This window comes from Mandrillus leucophaeus, unplaced genomic scaffold (assembly GCF_000951045.1).
Source record: "Mandrillus leucophaeus isolate KB7577 unplaced genomic scaffold, Mleu.le_1.0 Scaffold223, whole genome shotgun sequence".
NCBI classification, from domain to species: Eukaryota; Metazoa; Chordata; class Mammalia; order Primates; family Cercopithecidae; genus Mandrillus; species Mandrillus leucophaeus.
In genome coordinates, this window is record NW_012102288.1 from 3,348,013 (window position 1) to 3,362,361 (window position 14,349).

Consider the following 14,349-nt stretch of genomic DNA (forward strand, 5'->3'; position numbering starts at 1 on the left):
CGGGCCCCGCCGGCCGCTGCGCGCCCGCTGCCATGGCTTTCCGCAGGAGGACGAAAAGTTACCCGCTCTTCAGCCAGGAGTTCGTCATCCACAACCATGCGGACATCGGCTTCTGCCTGGTGCTCTGCGTCCTCATCGGGCTTATGTTCGAGGTGAGAGCCTGGGGAGGAGGGAGCTGGAGGGACAGTGCCCCCTGTCGTGCGCCACCCGGCACACCCCTGCGGGTCAGCGGGCCCTCCTCTGATCTGGGGCTCCTGGCTGCCGTGTACGTTATCTGCACCCCAGCTTTGTGCACTGTATCCCTCCGGCCTGTACCCCGGCCAGCCCAGACAGCACCCTCAGCTCCGCGCCGTGCCAGCCATGCCATGCTCTGCCGCTCCCTTAGGGACTCACCGTATCCTGCAGCTCTGTCTGCAGCCCTGAAACCCCAGCCTGGCCTCGAACCAACCGCCGCGCTGCCACCCTGGCTTGACGCGTGGGGTTTCCTTTCTGAAGTCCGGGAGCCAAGCCCAGAGACTCCCAGACCGGCAGTCATTGCACAATCCCGTCTTTCCCCGAGGGGTGGCCACTGGCTCTTCTGGGCTTTTCCAGTAGGAGAGACCCTGACCCTTTTCCACTTCCTATCTGATTTTCTGGGTGTTTTGCATCTCAGCTCTGGAACGTGCTGGGATGTTCACGTGTGGCCCTGGCCCCATCCCAGCAGTGGCCTTCTGCGCTCCTCTCGCTCCCACTTTTTTGCTGTGCTCTAGAAGGCCAGTTTTTGGATATCCTTGACCACTCCGTGGACTGTCCCTTTAGATACATCTGCGGCGACCCAGAGCTTCACCCCCTTTACAGAGACAAGAAGAGAGACAGGGATACCCTCCACTTTTTGGGGAAGTTGATTCTCTTATAGTGTAGGAGTGGTGGGCAGAGGATGGGGATCCCACCCCGACAGCAATGTCCTGGTGTTGGCCTCCCAGGCAGGGAGTTGTAGAAAGCCAGCAGGGGGTCAGAATTCACAAGACTGATGGGAAGGATTCCCTACTCTTGCAGAGCAAGAAAAATGTGATACTCAAAAGTGGGAAGAACTGGAGGAAGGTTGGCATGGGTTTGTTGCGGTATATCTTGTCTCAGATATGAGATATATGAGCGACATTCCCCTCACTCTCACCGCAGTCTCCTCTGGTTCCTGAGACTCCTTGTCCTCCCGTCTGGGCCAGGTTGCTTATTGCATTCTCATGGTTGGGTTAGGAAGCTGTGATCATTTACAAACTTCCTCGGAGATGGAGGATGGCTTGCCTGGCTAAATTTCCTTCCCTGTCCCTCTGTCTCCGGGTTCCCTGTATCTCTATGAATGACAAGGGCCCTAATTGGCTGGCGAAGCTGCTCTCAAGCTGGGAACATTCTTGTGGTGGCCAAGTCAGGGTTGGATGAATGAATGTGTCCGTGGCTGGGCTTTAGGGTCTGTAGGAAATAAACGGTGGTGCTAGGACTGGGGTCTCCACTCCGGTTGTTGGTAGTGCTCCTTTAATTCAGTCCCTCTGTCCTTCCTCTCCCTCTCATAGCTCTCTCTAGTGGTATATTGGATCAGGCTTGCTCCACCTTGTTCTGGGTTCTCCCCTGGAAGTGTGTGGTGTCACACAGAGTCATATCCCTGTGTCTCAGTCCCTGTTCTGTGACTAGTCTGACTGAAAGCTGACTGCAGCCTCAGTTTCTCCATCATTAAAGAGGTTCATAGAACTGGTCTTCCACACAGGGTGATTGTAAGGTTTAACTGAGATCATATCAGCAACAAAAGCCATAACATCTACCAACATGAAAAAGTCTCTTGTGCCCGAAGCCCTGTGATTATTTATTATAATAACAGCTTAACAAAATAACAGAATTTCCTTTGCCCAGTGCGTTCTCTCCTGTCTGTTTGCTGTCCTCCATTCTAAGAGGACTCCAAGTGCGTGTCCCCAGCCTTGGAGGGTGTGGCTGGAAAGATACACGTGACAGCTGTAAACCTCAAAGCCACAGGCTCTGCAGCGGCCAAGTTTCTCGCATAGCCTGTGGCTCTTTCGTATTTCTAGCATTTGTTAGGGTTCGTGGCCCTACCTGCTTTATCTTTGCTCAGAAAGAGCTGCCAGCGCTTGAGTTTGGTACCTACCTCGTTCCCCCGGTCTCTAGTCTTATGGAAAGTCCTGTACATTAAACCTTCCACTCTAGAAGTTGAAAGGTGCTAAGAACTCTTACTTCCAGTACCTGGTGAAAGAGAAAGGCGCAAGGCGAGAAAAACAACAAACAAACAAAACTACTCTTTCTCCCCCTTAGGCTTGGATTGGGGAATGTACCTAGGCCTCTGGTTGAAATGCCTACAGGCCCCCTTTTCCTGCCAACCCCATCGCTTGTTCCCATAGCACCTTGAACCTACAGGACCTGCAGGGCAGCTGTCTCCTTCTTTTGGAGGTACTTTGTGAGATCATCAGTCTGTGCTTCTCTGGGAGAAAGAGGGCTTTGCCCTAAGCCTCCAGTAAGAAGGTCTTGTGTTCTTTTGTGCCGGGCACATGGCGGGCCGCCTCACTGTCTTTCCCTACTGACTAACTCTCCACAGAGATAAGTGTTCCTGTTGGTGGGGAGGGGGAGTTTGGAACTGCTGCCTCTATCACATGAGATCAGAAGCGTCCTGGATACTGTAGGTACCACAGAGAAACAAATATGGGCATCGTCATACTCAGAGTAAAGCAGGGGGAGACGCCTCATAACCCAGCACAAGACTGGCTGGATATCACTTAGAATCTTCTGGGTTTCCCTCTGGAAGTGTGTGGTGTGCATGTGTGGGTATGTAGGGATGCATATGGTGGGATGGTAGGTGCAACTGGGGACTCATCACCCTTTTCCTAGAAGTGACGACAGGAAGAGGTACAAGGGGAATGGGAGAAATGGGTGAGAGGACATAGGCTCTTGGGGTTCTGACTTGGCCCCAGCTAGGATGCCTTCATTCAGAAGCTGAGCCAGGAAAACTCAATTATAATTCTTCCCACAAAGAGCGACTTTCTTGGCCATTCCTCCTCTGGGGTCCTCTGACCTGCGTCTGCTAATGGGCTGGGTCCCTCTCCCGCTGTCAGCCCACACCCCAGGCGGCCACAGCGCTTGTGTCTGCATTGCATCCCTGCCTTGCTCTTTCCCCAACTCACTGGTCACCTCTTCTGCATTCAGGGGGCTTCTGTTTCCCTGTTAGGGACCCCAGGGCTTACTAGTTCTCTGTCCCCAGGGAGATGATGACTCTAAATTCTTTCCCTTGGGATAATTTCCTTTTGGGAACACACATGAAAGGCTGTCTCTGCTCTCACCGCCCACCCCTATCACTACCCCAATTTTGGTTTAGTTTTGAGCCATCCTGTTTCAAAGGCAGGGGGCAGCTTTCCCTCCCTGAACCCAGGTTTTCTCCCAGTCCTAGAGGCTGCTTGGAATAGAGAAGCTGCTCTGTGCGGCCACAGCACTTGGCTAAAAAATGTCAGGAATGTGGAACTTTATTTTCCCCCTCCTTCCTTTCCACCGTTAAGTCTGCTTTTGGGAGAGGTGGCACGAGGGGGAGTTTCTACTCTCCTCTTTGGTCCTTCAGTCCTGTCTTAGGTGGAGTCTGGCCTGACCGTCAACCAGGGTATGGACAGCCGGTTGGAGGGTATGTGTGTCAGATTTGAAAGTAGCCACCTCCCCCCACCTTCCCTTCTCCTTCCAGTGTCCCGTTCTGTGCCACGTTTCAAATTGAAACAGGCAGGAGAAGAGGAAAAGTCTTTCATTAGTGAATGGAGAATGAGGAAAAAGGGGGTGCACTGAAGAGAGGAAGCAATTTATATACTACCTTTCAAATGTCATTTCAAGACTGAAACTTTTTTTTTTTTAAAGCTCATTTACAGGCTCTGCAGCTGCAAAGGAATGTTTCCACAATTCTGAGCCTATCATTTGTGAGTTTGGTTTCTTTCTGGTCTGTGATGACGTAAAGGTTTAGGGACCCAGAGGAGTTCTTGGTGGTGGCTGGTTTTTGCTTTTTAATTGTTTTGGAGGCAGATTTGGCAGATTTACCTTTTCTTCAGGAACCACCTTCTTCCCTGCTCCTGACACTGATTGACTTGTCAGGGTGAAATGTTTGTAGCATATACGATGGAGCCCATTATGTCACCACCTGCTAGTACATGGCTTCCATGGCACTGGTTCACATCCTCCCAGACATACCTGTAGGCATCATAACCTGAAATGTGGCTGCGGGTCCTGTCTGTGAATGTTAGCAGCATCATAAAACAATCCTGCTCCTGTTGTGTTCATAGAAAGACATATGCAAATGGCGCACATATACATCTGTGGACATGGGCCAACTTGAGAAGGAGTCTCGCTCTGTGCTCTGTGGTACGATCTCGGCTCACTGCAGCCTCTGCCTCCCAGGTTCCAGTGATTCTTTTGCCTCAGCCTCCCGGGTAGCTGAAATTATAGGCACGTGCCACACACCCGGCTAATTTTTGTATTTTTAGTAGAGACGGGGTTTCACCGTGTTGGCCAGGCTGGACTCGAACTCCTGACTGCAGGTGATCCGCCTGCCTTGGCCTCCCAAAGTGCTAGGATTATAGGCCTGAGCCACCGCACCTGGCCTTTTTGACTAACTTCTAATGCACTTTTGAAGAAGTGCCTTTGCCAGCTTTTCTAGTTCCTAACTTTATGCATCTCCCTTTTAGCCTTTTACTCTATCCATGGTGTTCTAGAGAAGTTAGACAGGAAACCAAGGAGGGTTACTTATTCTCTTGGGCACTCTTGTTCTGTGGTTGGATTTCTATACGGATGCCTCCATGATATGAGCAACAGAGCAGACATTTGGAGCTAGATTTTCTACTGGTCAAGCCTCAAGTGTAATCCTATCCTATGGGATGTAAGGGCACACTGATTTTTCCTGTTTCTTTCCTTGGCACAAATGTGATATCCAGGAAAGTGACATTGATCGGCTAATGACTTTTTAACCCTAACTACCCAATGAAGGCTAATATGTGTAAAAATACCCAGCACTGTATCTGGCACGTGGACACTTAATGGTCTCAACAAGTACACGGATGACTATTGTTATTGACTTCATTGGTGGGTCTGGGAGTCTTATGTTTCATCCTCAGGTGGCTCACTGAGCTTCCTGGCTGTATTTTGTTTTAGAGATGATATGTTTTGAGATGGAGACCTTTCCCCCAAGTTCTCCACTGCTAGCCATCTAATCTCCAAACAGACCAATCTCTCTACCCCAGAACTTCTTTTCCCCACGGAGCCTGGTGGTACAGCTGCTCCACGGAGAACACCTGTTTTCTCTTTGACATCCATCTTATTAGAACTCAGGCTGTGGGTACTGGAGGGTCTTAGGGCTGCCACTATTAACTTTGTGGAGAAGCAAAAACCACAGGGAGACTGCCCTGCAAGTTAAATAGGTACCACTTTTCTCTTGCCTGCTCTGTTGTCTGAACCCTCAGTCACTCGTTTCTCGGGGGCACCGTCCGGACCAGTCACAACAGAGCGCCTTAGTCCCGACTGTTTGTAGAATAACATGTGTTGCTATGGTGAAAGCTTCACTCTGGCAGGCATGAGCTCCTTTTTGATCTGCTTCTTCATGGGCAGGGGCCCCAGAAATCACTCTGTGGCATAGTTGATGTACCTCTCGTTCCCACCCTGATAAATGACGAAGCCAGAGGGTTGATAAGAGCGGATTAGAGTTCCCAAATGACAGAAGTGCTTTCTAATCAGCGAGAGAGCTATTAGCAGGCTTTGGTGGGAAACTTTACTGATAGTATCTCTTAACCTTTTTATTCAGCTCTGTGTATCTGGTATCCATTGGTACCTAATGGTTAAAGAAAAGAGCGGGGGTGGGGGCGGGGGGAACAGTAAAAGTACTAACATGGTTCCTGAACAGCCCTTCTTATTTCACAAACAGACCTTTATCTTTTATACATTCTATTACTTTGTCTTGGTATACCTCTCCTGTCTCAGATGTCCCACAGTAGAGGAGAACCACACCTAACTTGGTCGCAGCTGGTTGACATTGCGAGTTAACTGTGTGGTTTAAAGAGCTTTGCAAGTGACTCTTGGAAAAAGTCCTTGCTTTTCAGCAGGGGAAATGGAGGCAGGGTGTGTGTGTGTGTGTGGAGGGGGGCAGGGGGGATTGAGGCAGATCTCTGAGGCCTCTGGTGAGTTTATAGGAGCCCAGGATTAGGAGAGGGGCTGCCCTGTGACTCTCCACTAAGCCACGTTGCCTTGTGATGGCTTTCCTCATTTGTCTGGAGGGGGCTGGCAGCACTTTACATCTGTGAAATGCTTCACTCGCCTCACCCTGTAATCGGGATGGTTTATGGGGGTTGCCATACTCATCCAGAGCCTGGCTTCTAGAGCAGAGACTTGGCCAAGGACCATCCACTCCAAGTTAGAGTCGGAGCCAAAATAAGAACTCAGAAACGTCTGGCTCACATGTAGAGCTCAGCCCTAATGCTTCCACAAATGGGGCGTCTATGGAATGTAGCCACAGGCTGCTTTATTTTTCTTTGTCTGAGTGGAATCTGTTTACTACCTGGAAGTAATGTCTGTGGCTCTTTGTTCCACTTGGAGGCTTTTCTGCCTGGAACAATTATTGAAATTTGCATCTCCCTGAAAGAGACTACAGGGAGTGACCCAAATGTGTGTGTATATAACGTGTGAACATAAGCAAACACACAGGAGCTTTACCTACTAGTAAAGTTACTGCCTGCTGCTAGACTGTGTAAGAGAAGATGACTCTGGCTGTTATATTTTTACTGCCCTTATCATCAAGTTAACATTGTAGCTGTAGCTCAAGGGCACATCTTTACTTTGTATTTTATAAGTTTAAAATCTTAGAGGGAAACCTAAGAAGTCTTCTACTGTGTTTATAGAAAAACAAAATAAGACCCTTATTGACTGGGAGATTTGCCCAGGATAGTAGAGTGAATTTTTGGCAAAACGGGGGCTAGAATCCAAGTCTTCTGACTCATCTCTGGTGGTCTTCTACAGCTTTGCCCTCTGGAATTCTAGACTCTACCTTTGAATGCCAATATTTATGTAGAAGTCTTGAAATTGAGTGCTGTGCTCATTTATTTGGCAGCTTTTTATTGAGTGCTTGAGTGCCTGTTCTGGGCCTGTGCTGAGCTCTGGGAATGCAGAGGTGAATAGGTGGGGTCCCTCTCCTCAAAGAGGTCTTAGTGTGGTAGCTTAAAGCTGATAGATGGTTTGTGGATAGGAGTCAGTTCTTCAACTTGATGTGAGTGGCAGGTGCGTCCTCATACTGTTGGACCTCAACCTCTTGCTGTTGATGGAAAGGGTGGTTTATTAAATTAAGTAATAATGCCCTAGGTGTAATGTGGTCAGTGTTCAAGGAGAAGAGTGGTGGTCCCTTTTAGATACCTTGTGAGGCACAGTTGGTACCCTTATACATACGTTATTGCGTAAAGGCAGTCTGTTTGGGCTGCTATGACAAAAATGCCATAGATTTGGTGGTTTAAACAACCTGCATTTCTTTCTTTTCTTTTTTTTTTTTTTAGATGAAGTCTCGCCCTGTCGCCTAGGCTCGACTGCAGTGGTGCAATCTTGGCTCACTGCAACCTCCACCTCCTGAATTCAAGCGATTCTCCCACTTCAGCCTCCCAAGTGGCTGGGACTACAGGCACCTGCCACTATGCCTGGCTAATTTTTGTGTTTTTGTGGAGATAGGGTTTTGCGATTTTGGCCAAGCTGGTCTCGAACTCCTGACCTCAGGTTATCCAGCCGCTTTGGCCTCCCAAAGTGTTGGGATTATAGGCATGAGCCACTGCGCCTGGCCCTGCATTTATTTCTCATAGTTCTGAAGGCTGGGAAAGTCCAAGACCAAGTTGCTGGCCTGTATTGATTGAAACCCTGGCTGGAGTTAGGAGAACTCTTCCATATGGTTTCTTAAGACTTTAAACATCAAACCCAAACATGATCTGTAATGTCTTTTTTGGGTTGGTGGAGCTGATGATTGTACCTCTGATGAGAAGGACATAGCTCTCTGAGCCTCAGTTGCCCTGCCTTTGAAATGGAAAGAGGACTTCTTAATAAAGCCCCTGAATTTTGCAGGGACAGAGTATTGTTAGTTTAATCAGTTTGTTCCTTCATCTTTATTATAAAAGTGTAGATATTCTCTCTTAGAGTGTGTTTAATTTTTCTTTTTATAGAGAATTTTAAAAAGAGACTGTTGAGGGGCCCACCACTGTTATGAAGACTTCTGTGGCTATTGGAGAGGGAGAAGGACGTCCCTACCTCAGGACAAAGGGTAGAGACAGAACTTATGCAATTATTTATCAGCTCCTTTCCTGAAGGTTAAGAGCAGTCTGGGAGCTCCTGACCTGGAGGAGCAATCCCAGGATAAACAGGCCTTCCCTCCAGCAATTCCTGGAGTCCTGCAGGAAATCACAGGGCCTGCTTCACAATGCCTGGTTTCCGGCTGAGAAGAATTCCTCAGAACTCAGAGCAGAATTGGAACTTTTCAGACCCACGCTTTTGGAGTAGTAGAGACTGTGTTTTTAGTTTGTAGTCCAGCTTTGTACTGGATCAACTTGTGACCTCAACGGGCAAGGAATAACTTGTTTATGTGGATTTTGTGACTGGAGGAGGAATGTTGAAGTAGAAAGGAACGGGTGGTAGTTGATTTTTTTTTTTTTTAAAAAATAGCAGTTTGGACTCTGGTTTAGGTATGATGGCTGGAACATGTGCCCTTCTTTCAGGGCTCTTAAGGGATGAGTTATGGCTGGTGCCAGTGGAAGGCCTGCAGCAGGGAGGCGTGCAGTGAAAGGGGCGAGGACAGGGGCCTGGCTTCTTCCATTACATAGCTTTGTGGCCCATGCAAGGCCCTTCACCTCTCTGGGCCTCACCTGCTTCATGGATGTATCGAATGTCTGGTAGCCTGGTTGTGTCTTCTTAAAAAGGGCCTGTAGAACAGGACTGGAAAATGTGTATAAAACTAAATTGCCAGTCAGAAATTGGGAGGAGAAGGAGAGAGGCACCTTCCCCCAATCCTGTAGCTTTAGGAGTAGTAACTAGGGAAACATTGTGCCTCCATTAGGTTAGTGGGCTCACTTCTAATCTTGGTTTCATTTATTACTTGAGTTGAAAACAGATTCTAGCACAAATTCGGGGTTGGCGTGAAATACAGCTTAAAGGCAGAACCCATGGTGGAGAAGGAGAAAATCCGTATATTGGAAAGGAATCTGGGCTTGGCTTTGTGACCTTAAAATCACCATCCGTAATGAACAGTGTTGAAGTTTCAAAACTAAATCTGTGGCAATATGGAGAATTTGGCTATCCAGACTGATTCATCTGCAGAAATTTCTGGAAAGCTACAATTTTATAGCCCTGAAGTAAAAAGCAAAGTTGGTCTGCTGCATAGTACATTTTATTACCCAAGAAATGTAAAAGAAACATTTCTGTCATTCTTCGTCCAGCCTGGGAAATATCCACATTCAACACTATTCAACCATTTGGCCATTGAGTTTTATTTTATTTATAATCATTCAGCAAATACACTTACTCTGTACAAAACACTGAAATATGAAATGCAAGCCAGCTAACATATTTGTTGATACAACTCTCTCTACTGTGCTCATTTTGGAGCTTCAGAAAGAAGAGAATGTGACGCTTCTCAGCTACTCTTCCCTGCATTTCCTGGGTCCAGATAACTTCAGGCATGACAACTATGGCCTCGCCAGATTTTCACTGACCACTTACCACGCCTTTAGCCTGCAGCTGTGGCATAGCTAAGTGTAACTTGACCAATGTTGTTGGTTTCTCAGCCCTACCATTTGGGTTGCTGCTCACATGGCCCAAGGGACGTGAGTCTGAACTGAGCTGGTTTTGACCTCTTGCCCCTAGTTCTGCAAATGTTGATTAAGCAGTGCTTTTGTGTGAACCATCGTTCTAGATGCTGGTAACACAGAGAAAAAGGACACGTTGCTTAATCACAAGGAATTTACCATCTCGTAAGGGAGATAGATAAAAGGAGGCAAATACAGTCACTTGATGATGACTACCCCACTTGAGCTGCCATGTGGGTCTCCTGTTCTAGCATACGGTGGTGCTCAGTAAGTGTAGTCTGCTAGGGGGGATGCTTTGGGAGGGGGTGGTCTCCCAGCTCAGAATAGGAATAGATGGATGCTAGATAAGGCCAAAGAAGGAGATATGGGAGGGCGATAGAACAGTCCATCCTTTGTAGACAGATGAGCTGGTGTGGAGCATTAGACACTCAGCACACTGGTGTCATAGGATGCTCTGGAGGTGGGACGCAGCGGGGACAAGGGTGGAGGTGGGGCCAGATCACCCGAGGGCCCCTTAGGTCCTGCCGTGGAGTTGAGACTGTCCTGGAGGTAATGGGAGCCTTTAAAGACTGTTAGGAAAGACAGCGGTGCGATGAGGTTGCTCTGGAGACTACCAGAGTGGTTTAGGGGATGAGATTAGAGATTAGAGATTAGAGACTAGAGATTAGAGACAGGAAGTCTGGTTAGGATGCTGGGGCACTGATCCAGGTGAGAAATTCCACCTGGGGACATTCCAGTCTCAACCCCCAACCAGGAAGCAAGCCCCCAAAGCAGCTGAACTGTCTCTGGTGTTGATTCAGAGACTGCAGAAACTGCAAGGCCGTTCTCAGCTCTCTTTCTCTTATGTTTCATGTAACACAGGCAAGCAGCAAGGCAGTGGTAGAGTGGGCAAGGACAGTGAAAGCTGGGAGAGAGAAAGGGCTTTTCCCTAGACCTTCTTATAATGCTGAGGTGTGCCGTGATGCTGGTGGTGCTCCTGTAACATGCACATCATTCCGTTTCACTGTCTTGCGTTGCCTTCATATGGTTTATCACTGAAGTGTCCTATGGACTTATTATAATAAAAAAGGTATTTGTTTGCATCTCATGTAACTTCTAATTTTTTAAAAGGTAGGGACCCAGTGAGTTAGAACATCTTTTCCCCTACCTTTTGTTTTATTAGCTAAATAAGCCATAAAGAAGTTTGCATGCAAGTACCGTGGCCTTACTTAAGGAAACTGGTTTTGTTCCGGTGTTCAGCGGAGGCAGAGGGAGTGGGAACTACCTTTGTGGAGGCTTTTCTAGAGATAGTGGAGGTTGGGAGGGCCATGGCATGTTCGGTGGACAGAAGAAGTAGGCATGGCCTGTATGTGACGTTTATTCAAAAAAGTTACTTAGCACTCACTATGTACTGGGGTCTACCTATATTTTGCACCTGAAAGTTCCGATGAAGGTGTCAGTAAGTAATTTTTTGAAGTGCGTGTGATAACGTGAAGAAGACTGGTTGATCCATTGTATGCTGTTCATCTCTAAACTTTTGCCAGACCCCCTAGAAATAGATGCAGTGAGATTTTCCCTTTGTCTGATTTCTAGCAGACTAGTTGAGTATCTAGGGGTCTTCTTACCAAGGCCTGTTGGTGACACCACAATTTTATTAGCTCCCATACCGCCATCCCCATGCATGACTGTAGTTTGCATGATCTCTAGAAGAGGGAAATTCAGCAAGTATATATACCGGAACCGAAACCTGCAGCCATCACTTGCCCTCCCCTGCCTTGCCCCCAATGTCTGTTCACTAAGTTCAGTGGTTTTACCTCCTGAATTGCCCTCAGGTCTCCTCTCGTCCTGATGATCATGTGTTTTAGCTCAGGCACTTGATATTCCTCACCTAAATGGCTATGGTTGGACCTAACTTGGACCCCACACTCTCATCTTTTCTGATCCTTTCTCCTCACAGCTGTCACGGGTTGTCTTCAAACACAGAGCTAAGCCTGGGTCTCCCTACTTAGACTCCTTCCAAGGTGCCCGCCTAAAGGCTGGGCAATTAGCTTGGCGTCAGAGCTTCCCTGCAATCTCAGCCTTTGTCCTGGACTCTGCACCTCCCACAGGCCTCATCCTTGCTCTGACCCTCATTGCAGTCCAACCTACCTGTGTTCCCTGAACATTCCCTCCTCCTTCATGCTTCTCTACTTTTGTTCATGCACCATGCACTCCAAGTCATCTCATTCTCTGTTTCATCCTATAACTGCTCTTTCTTTTTAAGGCCCACCTCAGATATGGCAAAAGCACCACCTGCTCAGAAGGTGTTTCCCAGCCCCTCTGCCCTGAGAGCGTTAATTCCTCCCTTCTCCCCACCTCTGTCTTTCTCTTGTTTATTCATTCAGCGAGACTTGAACCGAGCATTTGCTCTCTGCCAAGCCCTGTTCTTGGGGCTAGGTATAAAGGTTGAAGAGGTGAAGATTCTGCCTCCATTGAGTTGAGAGTCCTTAGGGAGTGACAGTGTCACTGCTGCTCTTGTGTGTGGTGGGTACAGTGTGTTTGTCTGGGAAGGGAGCATAACCCCCCTGGGAGGGGTAGGGACCATTCATTTTAAATAGGAGAAGTTTGGGCTGGTCCTTGAGGCTCGAGGGCCATGGGGCAGGCAGATGTGCTGGGGAGGGGGAGTTCCAGGCAGAGAGAAGGCATGGGCGCAGGGGGAGTATGGCAAGTGTCTCTATATTGCCAGAGTGGGCTGGGTAGGGGCCGGTTAAGGTTGGAAGTGGTGAAAGGTGACACCGGACTGGCAGGCAGGGTTCTGGCCATGAAGGTGTTTGTTTAAAAATTTGGGTTTGGTCCTCAGCTTAGGTAATAGGGAGCCATTGAAGATTTTTCAGCATGAGAGTGACTCCAATTTGTACTAGGGCGGGGCATGGCTCCTTGCGCTTGCCGTGAGCCATCCCTCCACAACCCCAGGAAACAGGTGTTTCACATGTTCTCAGTATCCCCAGCACCTCTGTACCTACCACGTAGTCAGGATGAATCTATCAGGTATGGTCCCATGTACACACAGGATGGTGTGTGTCTGAGTTGCCTTTCTGCTGCTGCTGGTCATTTGAAGCTTTTCTATCCATGCTGTCTCTTCTGGGTTCTTGGGTAATCAGTAAGAGATGCTTTTGAGCACATTAGGAATGCTGGCTACTTTAGCATGTGCATGCAGATAGCCGATAATCTTAGCCTTTTAGGGCTTAAATTTTTTTTTTTTGAATAGGTACCATTAGGAGATACATTCACGTGGCAAAAAAAAAGGTTTTGGAATCGGTACCATTAGGTGATACATTCATGTGACTCAAAAATAAAAAACATAAAAAGGAATTCATTAAGAACTGCCCGTCCCCACCTGTTCTCATCCAGCTCCCTGTCCCCAAGTAACCACTTTTTTTTTTTTTTTTTTTTTTTTTTTTTTTGAGACGAAGTCTTGCTCTGTCCCCCAGGCTGGAGTACAAGCTCTGCCTCCTGGGTTCACGCCATTCTCCTGCCTCAGCCTCCCAAGTAGCTGGGACTACAGGCGCCCACCACCGTGCTCGGCTAAATTTTTGTATTTTTAGTAGAGACAGGGTTTCACCGTGTTAGCCAGGATGGGCTCGATCTCCTGACCTCGTGATCTACCCACCTCGGCCTCCCAAAGTGCTGGGATTACAGGCGTGAACCACCGCGCCCGGCCCCAAGTAACCACTTTTTATTGACTTTTATGTATTTGTCTTGTTGGGTTTATTTAAGAAAATATAAGCAGCTATAAATAAGATATATACTTATATCTGTCTGTCTGTCTATGTGTCTGTCTCCTTTCCTATACAAAATGAGGTGTATTATTTACACTTTTGCACCTTGCCTTTTCAGTTAACAAAATATCTGGGCGATCTTTCCATGTCAGTACGCAGAGAATTTCCTCATTCATGTGGAAGGCTGCACAGTCTTCCATTGTGCAGGGTCACCTTAATTCATTTAACCAGTCCCCTTTTGACAGACAGTTGGGTCGTTTCCAGTGTTTTGCTCTTATAAACAATGCACCAGTGAATATCTTGGTCCATATGTCATTTTGTACCTATATGGGCATTATCTTGTTGGATATTTTCCCAGAAGTGAGATGATAAGGTCAAAACATTAACTGCATTCGTATTTTTGATAGGTATTGACAAATTTTACTGGTCCTTTTAAAATACCATGTCCAGGTCAATGAATCAGTTAGCCATAGACTGTTTACTGTATACCCATGGAAATGTATGGTTACATACTGAAAGTTCTACCAGTGCCTTCATTGATCTTGCTCCCTGCTAAATTCTCAGCATCAGAAAACCGAACACTGCATGTTCTCACTCATAAGTGAGAGTTGAACAATGAGAACATGTGGACACAGGGAAGGGAACATCACACACCAGGGCCTGTGGCGGGGTGGGGAGACTAGGGGAGGGATAGCATTAGGAGAAATACCTAATGTAGGTGACCGGGTGATGGGTGCAGCAAACCACCATGGCATGTGTACACCTATGTAACAAAACTACATGTTCTGCAC

At 47.6% G+C, this 14,349-nt stretch overlaps 1 protein-coding gene across 1 annotated transcript in view; it reads left to right on the forward strand.

Annotated features, from left to right (window-relative positions):
• The first annotated feature begins 6 nt into the window (after positions 1-6).
• TRAM2 (translocation associated membrane protein 2) overlaps positions 7-14,349 on the forward strand; it is an 81,663-nt gene continuing 67,320 nt past the window's right edge. The window contains exon 1 of the mRNA XM_011981318.1: positions 7-152. Coding sequence (XP_011836708.1) covers positions 33-152 — 120 coding nt within the window. The 5' untranslated portion in view covers positions 7-32. The remainder of the gene's footprint in view (positions 153-14,349) is intronic.